The following is a 10,070-nucleotide window of genomic DNA, read 5'->3' as shown; positions in this document are numbered from 1 at the left end:
ATTCCCTCAACCCCTATTGTGAGGGCTTCATGCAAAACATCTCAGGCCTTTTAAAGTAGGAGCTTGTGAGGCCGCCACAGTTTGAAAAGGAGCGAGTGAGGAGCGGAGGCCTCGGGCTTGGTCAAAGAATGATAGCTAGGCCCCCCTTCCTTTTTTCCTTTTTATTTTTTTAATAGCAAAAGAGGGCCTGCTAAACAGGTAAAATGCAGCCCTCCCCCACCTCCTAGATTTGCCCTAGGTCCCCACCCCAAGGCTAGTTTGCAAAATGCCCTTTGGCCTAGGGAGCAAACCAAAACCAAAGCTAGGATTAAAAATAGTTCTTCGAGAAATAGGGAAAATCCTGGGGAAGTCAGGGCGACCGGGTGGACTCCCTAGGGTGAACGCCCTGTTCCTCCACGCCAATTTCCTAAGGTTAGTTGATGGGGAGCCTTTAATTTTTACCCCTAGTTTGGCTCTAGAAACTCCCCTTTTTACATCATTTCCAGCAGGAAGTTATTTGTAAGGTGAAGTAAAACTCACCACATTTTTTGTCTTTTGAAGAAGCTAAGGCTTTATTTTTTAAAAAATGGGTTTTTTTTTACCAGGAGGATTTTTGTTTTCTTTGAAAGAAAAATATGCTTTTGAGGAATTAATCTACATCTCTTCCTTCATGCAAACAAAAATATCATGCTCATATGAGCAAAACCTTCTCATTCTTGGGACTGAAACTTTGAGGAATTTCTAGACCATTTAAAGTCACTCAGACACAGATAAGATAAAAATCCACACACCAGCTCATCTAGTTTGTTATTGCTGTTTAGTGGTGGCTCCTTCTTGTTGATTTTAAAATAAACAACCATTATTGAGATTACTCCACTGTAATCAAGCCAGTAGGAAAGAACACCCACTTTAAAAAGTAAATTGTTGAGTAAAAGCAAACTGTCTTTTCAAAAAAGGCAGATAACCTGGCTGTGGACGACAGAGTACACACATATCTTTAAAGAATAATTAAATCTTCATTTCATCGACTTATCAGGAAACCACTTTTCTAGGAGACTCAAAATAAGTGTTTCCTCAAAAAGTCAGAGAAAAGGCCCTTTCCTGAATTTTCCTCATGTCTCTGAGTGTTGAGTTTTAGACACAGGAATCAGTGACCCTGGGACCATATAGTACCTTAAAAAAATATTCTATCACCTGAAAACATTTAAATGTAAGAATGTGATCTGCCAATGGAGGTAACTTTTGTTTTTCTCTTGATAAGGCTTAACTTTCTGAACAAATGGGACAGTTATAGTATTTTAGGAAATCTAGATATTGTCATTAATCATAAGATGACTGAAATGAAATAAACTGTTCTGAGAATAATTCCCACAGCAGAATGGTCAAATAGCTAAGGGGCTACTAGAAATTGAAAGAATACCTTGTATTTGCAAGTTACTGAATACCCTTTGCTACACTTTCCCAACAGAAGCCCCAACTCAAGTTTTGCTGTGGTTGGCTGGCTTGTAGGAGTACTGTGGGGTGAAATTTGTGTTGACTATTTAATTTCTTTCCTTTTGATGGTATCACTCTGGAATGCTTCGGCCTCCATGCTGCTCATTCTCCAGCTCCTATAAACTGAAACTATTGATTCTCTGAGGGCTGGAGACCAAGTGTCAAAGCTGGAAACTGATATTTTATGTCAGAAATTCCATAGGGTATATTTGTTTTAAAGTATGCTTATTTCATCTCATGGTCTACCCACACCCAAGGTCTGTAGGCTTCAAATATATTCTCAATTTATAATTTCATAGCAGTGATTCCATAACCAACAAGAAAGTACTAGCCTAAATATAGTAGTCATCATACTTTGAACTTTCTTGACTTAGCAGTAATTAAAGGCTAGAAATGACAGACTTCCAGTGTGTACATGTCACACTTTTACAGATTGATTTTGCAGGACAACTCACTGCACCCAAATTCTGTATTGCCTTCCAAAGAGGAAGGAACTCAGACTGAGAAGCCAATTGTTCAGCTTCCTAGGGCTTTAACTGTAACTTGTACTGGTCTTTGGAATTACACACAAACAAGAATTCAAGGATAACATCCCCCAATTTTTGCTTTGGCCATATCTATCATGCCAATAAAAAAAGGACATCTGGCAATATTCAAGAAGGAAAGGAATGGAGGCAGTTCAAAGCATCTGTTTACTCCATCCAATGTATTTGGATGCAGGTATGCTCAGCCTCTGTCTTTTACAATAAGAGTCAAACCACAGAGCATATACAGCAATTACAACTGAGACCATCCAGATCTATCTGAAACATTTATAGACAAAAGAAAATTTTCAAAGGGAGAAGAAATTAAAAAGTTAAAGGGAAAAAGACTGAATGTCCATGAGAAATAGTGACTTAAATTCACACAGTAAATATTTCACTGATGTTTTGTTTTGTTTTGTGATTTACGACCTATAGATGCAGCCTTGTAGGTTTCAGATGGGAAACATTTGAGATATATAATTTGTCAGGCTAAGAGAGGTGAACCAAAAATTATTAGATTTAATTTTCATTAAAATAGAATTGATCTCTGCTTCACTTTCTTAAACCTGAAACTTTTTGCACTTGATTTGTAACAAGTTTGCAAAGTTTTGTTGTCATTTAGGAATAAATATACCAGTGTTTTGCACAGAACATGACTGGCCTCATCACATAATATTACAACAAAACACTACACCAATAAATGCATTTCTTTCAGGCAAAAACATCACAAAGGAAAATGTCAAGAAAACCATTCATTCCTGTTAACCGTTCTTCAATCAGGAATAAGTAAAAATGTATGGAACCAGGAATTTTAAACAGTGTTTTTAATTGAAAATAAAGCTAAAGCATGCTTTTCAACAGTGCAAATTTCCATAATTTTGATTTGCTGCTTCCATCATCACAACATTGTACACCAGCATGGCCCTTACCAATGGCTAGACCCTAGCCATTTGCATGTTGAACTACTTTGATTTTAAGTGCAAACATAGATAGTCACCTCTGATTGTCACTTGCAGTAGAAACTCTCCTGCTCCATACACAGGATGGTCTGAAAACAGAAGTTTAGAGAGATGCAGAAAAAGTAAAATGCAGTAAAATCCAAGTGCCTGAGTTCTGGTACTAAGAACCCTGAAATAACTATTATTTTTTCATTTGGGGTTTTCTTACAACTCTGATCCATTTAACTTCTCTTGTGTGTATTTAATGCTTTGTCACTATTAGGAGTCAGACCATAAAATATCCTGCTCTCAAGATAAATATTTTAATTGTTTTGCAAGCTCCAGGAGTCATGTTCAGACTACAAAGGTAAGCAGGACAATAGTAATAGTCACCTTATTTAAAACCTTTGGGCGAGACACAAAAAGGACTTTTCCAATTGCAAGGAGTAGCTATAAAAGTAAAATCACACCCTTTACAAAAAATACAATCCCATATTTATTTTACTCAGTATATATGAGGCAGCTTTTACCAGCATTCAATCAGGACTCCCCAGTCTTTCCATTCAAAAAAGGAAAAATTAAGTGCAACAACTTTTGGAGAGGGAATAAGGGGAGAAAAAGAGAAAGATACCCCACAAATGAACTCCAGAAGAGAACATTTTGGGCTCACAGAAACTTCTTGCTACTTCACTGTGTAACCATGTAGCCTAACAAACTTTCACTGAATGAAGTTACACTTTTAGGTCTGAAATCTAGTGCATAAACTTAATGGCTCATTGTAATATTTATTATTCAACCTTTTGACATTTATTTGTAGCAGTTGAATTGAGGTACCCGGTGCATTATTAGCATTGAAACAGTAAAGTGTTCCAGCTCTACCGTAATAACTGAGTTTTACTTGAGTCTTTAGCCTGAAGTAGTCTGTGGAATGTAAACCAACCATTCTCCCACCCCGCCCCCACCCTACTCCAAAAAAAAAAAAAAAAAAAAAACCCGCAATGGAAAAAAAAAGTAATCCGATTTGATTTCTGTCTTCAAAATGCGATAAACCAGGACTCCAAAAGGGGTGTAACACATTAATGGACTTGAACAAACCATCCTGTGCAGTTTACAACAAAAGCAAGGTAATACGGTTCAAGAAAATATCTTCCAAAAACACTTTTATGAATTAAATTTCCTGAATTTGTGACTAGGTGGAAGAGGTATTGCAGAACCGCCCAGCTGCCATTTCCAGATAGGATGGGCCTTGTGAGGAGGTTGGGAATCCTTAGTGGTGTTTAAAGAATATGCAGGCCACAAATCCCCATCCTTCCCAATAATGAGTGATGGTGGACAAGGAAAATTTGCCATGAAATTAAATGGCCTTTTCACTGCTGATGCTACATTGCTGGCTACCTTTTTGCGTCTGTTTATAACTGTAAAATCATCCAGTGTTCCTTCATGTGTCTCAGTTTTACCTGTAGGACGAGGACTTCTAGCTGATTTCAAATTTGGTTTGACTGGAGGTGGCTGAAGTACAGATCGCTTTCCCAGGACTAGTGTCCGGTAGTTTTTTCTCACCCTGGCACCAAATTTATATTCCTCATCCTCAGGTTTTGGAGAACCTAAAGTGCATGAAAGGCCCTGACTCAGAGCCAGTGGATTTAAGGAAGGAGTTTCTTTTTCAGGGCATGTAAACCCTTCCTTGGCTGTGGTTAGTAAGGTGTCCTCCTCTTTACTTCCAGTCACACTGTAAAACTCACCCTTTGTATCATTGCACTCGCACTTTAGCTTATTTGTAATAAGGTCAGGTTCATATTCTTCATTAGCACTACTGTCTTCGACTTTGATTCTAATATTGTGCAGAAGTGGTAGTGTCTCGTCGCCTGTGTCAGTGCAGGGACTCTCCACTTTCGTTGCTGTTGCTGTATCTACCCCAGGATTAGTCTGCAAAAGGGGCAAATCCGTAGCAAATTCAGTACAAGGGGAGATCTTGGAATCTTTTTCTGAATTTGCTGCTGCTCCTGAAGAATCATTATTGAAGAACCTAGCAGCTATTGTGTTGTTATCTGCACAGTGTGTAGTAGGAGTTGCTTGCAGGCATTTCCTAGCTTCTCGGAGTAGTCTTTGTTGTGGAAATACATTGTTTGTCTTTGGGCTAGGTGAAGAGGCCCCTTCTGCCAGGCAGTTAATTGTCAGGTCAGTTCTCTTTACAGTACTGGAAATTTCAGAGTGTGGGAATGTAATCGCAGATACCCTATCGTTCCTTATCTCTGTGAAACAACTCCCCAGGCTGGCCGAGCAGTACACCGGAGACGCTTTGGAGGCCCAGCTCTGCAGAGTCCACTCCTCTGCCGACTCGGCTTTGACACTACTCTTGAGGTCGGGAAATCGGCCGGTATCCTCGAAAGCAGTGGGGTTGGTTGCAGCGGCGGAGGCCAGATGGTACAAGAAGTTGGCCTGAGCCTGTACGCTGGGCGGCTTGCAGAAGCTGGTGCGCCTGAAACGGATGCTCTGCACTGACACTTGGCTGGAGCCGGAGCTGGAGTCCGACTCCGAGGACGATTCCTCCTCCTCCGAGCTGACTTCACTGGAATCCGTGGCCCCACTGCCCCCCTCCTCCTCTTCCTCCTCCTCCTCTTCCTCCTCCTCCTCCTCTCCCTCCTCCTCCTCTTCCTCCGAGGACACAGAGTTGCTGGAGCTGGACAAACTGGAGCCAAAATCAGAGTCGTTGGCTGCGTGGTCCGAGTAGGAACTGGACTCCGAGTCACTGCTGCAGCTCTCGGGAAAGCTGCCCAGATGGGGCTGCGGCCGGTGGTGATGAGGGGGGTGGTGACTCTGCGGCGGCGGCTGGGCCCGGTGGTGGTGGTGGTGGTGGTGGTGATGGTGGTGGTGGTGGTGGTGGTGATGGTGGTGGGGAGGCGGGCAGAAGCTGTTAACCAGATGAAACCTCTCCAGGCAAGTGGCTCCGGCCGCCGCCGCCGCCGCTGCCGCCGCCGCCGCCTTGGTTTTGTAGGACCTGGGCAGCAGCAGCAGGCGGCGGGCGCTGGAGGGAGGTGCAACCAGGCAGTCCTTGGCGCCCCCGCGCTTGCGCTTGCAGCGGTAGGTCAGGCTTGCGGGGCCGCCCGCGCCCGCTGCCGCCTTGGGCTGTGGCCCAGCCGCCGATGCCTGGTAGTAGGCGGCTGCGGCGGCGGCGGCAGCGGCGGCGGCGGCGGCGGCGGCGGCGGCAGCGGCGGCCGGGTGCTTGCTGCACAGCAGGCTCCGAAAATAAGCCGGGTCCGAGTGGAAAGCGACGTAGTTTCCCTGGAGCGGGGCAGTTTCATAGTTTAGAGGGGGTTTGCAAGGCGAGCGCACGATTTCTGGGTAGTGCGAGCCTGGGTATTTGCTAAAAATCTGAGGTAGATGGGCGGTAGGGCGCGCGGCGGCAGCGCCCGGGAGCCGGGACTGTGCGCTGATTGGCAGGGGCCGCGCGGCTCCGCTCAGGCCCCGCCAAAGTTGGTGCCGGTCCTTCCAGAAAGCCGGGCGGGGGCCGGCGGCTGCAGCGGCGCGCTCTGGCGGCGGCGCCTTTGTGGCCAGGGCCCGACCGACCCTCCTGCGCTTGGTCTTGAGGACCCGCTCGGTTTTGCACGAGGTGTAGAGGGCTTCTACGTCTTCCCGGGAGATGAGAGTGCATTTGGCGGCGTGGAAGGCGATGCTGTTGATGGCCTTGAGTTTCCGCAACTCCTCCAGATCGCAGTGGTGCTTTTTCACTTTCAGATGATCCATGCGCTTGTGCACGGTCGTCCTCGGGATGTTTTTCAGCAGATCCGTGAAGACTTGGGAAAGGGCAAACATTTGCTTTCCTTTAATGATGAGGTAGCCGAGCCTCACGCCATCCACCTCTTCAAAACCTGACTTCAGGTCTCCCATCTCGGGCACTAAATGATCCCCACCATTTGCAGCAAATATATACGTGACGCATACATACACATGTATGTATGTTAATCCTCCACCAGATGCTGCGTGTGTCTCAAGGCATCCTGCTAATAAAATAACAAAGACTGTTATTCCCGGCAAAGGGAGTGCCAAACTCTAGGCGAAATTATTGGAAAAAAAAACACATGAAATTACACTGACTTGATTCTTGTTTTTTTTTTTTTTTTGGTTTTCGTTTTTTAAAAAAGACGTTAAAAACCATCCGGTTTCTGATGTGCCAGTGTGTTAGTGTAAGTCCCGATGCAGATCAGTACCTGGGCCCCTCTATTTCTTCTTTCTCCATTGGAGTACTATGATAATGGAATGTGAAGGGAGAAAGAGAAAAGAAGTGCAGCTGCTATTCCCGCCGCTGCTTTAGCTACAAATAAAATGACAGAGTGAAGTGAGCTCGTCCGGAGACACCTTCATCAATTAATTCCCCTAAAGCCAGCGCTGATTGGACACTCCTGACAGGTGATGCAATAAAAATTGATATTCCACCCCTTCCCCCCAAAATCTCCCACTAATTAGCATACCCTTATATTGCCACCTCCCCTCCCAAAGTAAATAATACAGTCGGTATATAAATCTTTCCATTAAACTATCGGAGCTCAGAAACAGCCTGACTCACAGACTTCATCTGAACCAGTGTGTGTACGCTTAAAAAAAAAAAAAAAAAAAAAAAAAAAACCCTGTATATTCGCCTTTAAAGGAATATCGCCTATTTTTTGCTTTATTTGCATTTTACCGCAACAGCTATTATCATTTCAAAGAAAAGCATTTTTAAAACATTATCAAGCCTAAGTAGATACACCCCACCCCCTTTTTCCTTTGGAAAATAGAGCGTAAGTGAAAATGTGCAGAATAGCCTGGTATTTCCCTTATGGGAAAGGGGAAGGAGACTGGCTGCGAGCTCCAAAGTTAAACCCGCGCGGTGAATCGCCCCAGTACGGACTTACGTTTTGAATTTCTCTCGATTTTCCTTTTTTTCCCCCCTGCAATGCCTTTTTACAACCAGAAACAAAGTTATTTGACCAAGGAAGCAGTTCAAGGCTCCAGCTCCAAAACACTGTAACAATTCAAGTGGATTTGGGCTCTCTGCTGGGGGGTGGTGTTAGGGAGGAGGTAGTTTCACGTCAGACCCATAACAAAGCATAGATAAGCTAGAAATGTGTACACTTTTCACAATTAACCAGGCTGGATTGGAGGCGGGATCGTCCTAGAGTCCCCAACACAGCTTTTGCCTGGGTCCTGTTTACCGCAGGTCAGAATTCCAGGGAGCAGCTTGCTTCTGCAGCAAAGAATAGAATACGTAAACCGCCCAAGGTACTTCCAGAGGTTTTACATAATAACGATGAAAAGAAAGTGCTGATACACGATGCAGACTATTTTATTGGTCTATTACGCTTTTACTTGGTAGTTTAAATGAATCTTCCACAACTCCCATTTTTTCCCATGAAAGGCAAGCATCTGTTTAAAAAAAAAATCACTTTGGATGAATATCAATATTGTTTCACTTCTTCTTAGTCAATTAAGACATATTTTAGTGTCATTTTCAAGGATATCCAAAATATTGCCAAATGAGAACAAGGGTCTTCCCAGTTGTGTTACCACGATCCCAAGGCCCTTTGTTGGCTGCTTTGCAAAATTCCGCAAAATCTTCTTAACTGTTAGGTGTTTGCAGCAGAAAAGCAACCCAGGCATTTATATTTCCTTGTTCCTCCAAAAATAGACACATCCACGAGGTTAAAAGAATAAACGGATATTTCAGAGCCTGCAAGAAAAAAATTGTAAATGATTTCTTCCTTCACATTAAAAAGTTCCAGTTTCCACTCCTCCGGTCTGGCTACCACAAGCAGGTACTGTTCCAAAACAGAAAAAAGAAAAAAAAAAAAAGATACAAACAGAGGAATCTCATACAAAAAGGTAGTTTGCACGAAATCTCGGCCATAGTTTCCCACCCCCACCCTCATCTCCCTTGTAATTTCCCAGGAATTTTGAAGAGAATTGGGAATTTCGAGAAGTGCATCCGGAAATTAAGGAAGTCTATTTAAGAGAGTCTGTAACTCAGAGGTTGGGATTTGAAAAGTCAGCCCTGGACTACTGTTGCACTCAGCACAGATGTAATCGCCGCTCTTCAACTTAATCAATGTGTGTACAAACCGCGATGTCTAGTTCTTGCCTTTGAAATCTAAGGCTAGCATTTCCATCCAAGAAATCAGAGCTACAGCAAATTACATTTTTGTCCCTTGAATGAGAGAAGGATCATTGAATGGATCTCGTGATATTTCAGGCTTTAAACGTAAGCGAGAGGCAGCAATGAACAATGCCTCGTCACAGCTAATACCATCCACCGAGTTGGCTTTCTTTTGCATCTGGATCCATCACACCGCGTTTTTCTCTTTCACTTTCACAGGAGGCAAAATGCAAAATGTTTAAGCAGAAAGCAAAGTTTCCAGGAAAAGCAGACGCTGGTGTTTGTTATTTAAAGTAGAATGACCAGAGTCTTTCTATTGCTAGCAAAAATAATGTCGTTTTAAAATTCCTCCTGATGCACTTATATAGTGCCAGCCCTCTTCCTCCCACCCCACCCCCGTCCAATTCCCCTCCTCCAGTCTTAAGATTTCTGCCATAGAGTCAAACCGCCAAGAAATAGTAAATTCAGAAAAAAAGCTTATTACAAAAGGTTGGCTAGAGTGTCTCCCCTCCCTTTTTTTTTTTTTTTTTTTTTGGCCAGGTAATTGTTCTCAATTCCTATTTAGATTTGCACACACACACACCCCTCCTGCACATGGCAACATGATTTAGTAACCATTTCAAAAAAATTATCTTCTTTTCCTCTCCCCCTCTTTCAATCTTTCAAATACTGGCAATATAGGTGGTTTTTAAAACAAGTAGAATATTAAGTATTTTTTTAAAAAACTAAGGGTACAATCTATTGGATCAAATAGAGAAATAAAGGCTGGGAGATTTGGGGATTTGTCTATGTATACAATTTATGAGAATATCTTTGTGTGTGGATCCAGGCATCTTCACACTTATACATTTTTAATACTCCTATTACACAGCTTTCTTCTTGTCTAATACATTCTTTTGTTCCTTTAACTTCCCCCATCGTTGTGTGTGTGTGTGAAGGTGTGAGCACGCGCATTCACACGCATACACACACAGAGAATGTGACAGACAGCTTTCTTGTGGCCAT

The 10,070-nt window shown here is 43.1% G+C and overlaps 1 protein-coding gene across 2 annotated transcripts; it reads right to left on the bottom strand.

Annotated features, from left to right (window-relative positions):
- Positions 1 to 564: 564 nt before the first annotated feature.
- On the bottom strand, positions 565 to 8,186 carry SKIDA1 (SKI/DACH domain containing 1). Of its 2 annotated transcripts, none has more exons than XM_028506095.2 (2): positions 7,828 to 8,186; positions 565 to 6,936 (listed from the first exon to the last, which is right to left on the bottom strand). In XM_028506095.2, exon 2 carries the CDS (start codon positions 6,821 to 6,823, stop codon positions 4,097 to 4,099), a length of 2,727 nt encoding a protein of 908 aa, XP_028361896.1. In that variant the 5' UTR covers positions 6,824 to 6,936; positions 7,828 to 8,186; the 3' UTR covers positions 565 to 4,096. The 2 variants fall into 2 exon arrangements, with proteins under 2 accessions (XP_028361896.1, XP_028361895.1); XM_028506094.2 differs by lacking the exon at positions 7,828 to 8,186 and adding an exon at positions 7,031 to 7,385 and having other exon boundaries at positions 565 to 6,933.
- Positions 8,187 to 10,070: the final 1,884 nt, after the last annotated feature.

Source organism: Phyllostomus discolor, chromosome 1 (genome assembly GCF_004126475.2).
Source record: "Phyllostomus discolor isolate MPI-MPIP mPhyDis1 chromosome 1, mPhyDis1.pri.v3, whole genome shotgun sequence".
Lineage (NCBI taxonomy): Eukaryota > Metazoa > Chordata > Mammalia > Chiroptera > Phyllostomidae > Phyllostomus > Phyllostomus discolor.
The sequence above is the reverse complement of the archived record's forward strand: the minus strand, read 5'-3'. Positions and strand labels throughout refer to the sequence as shown.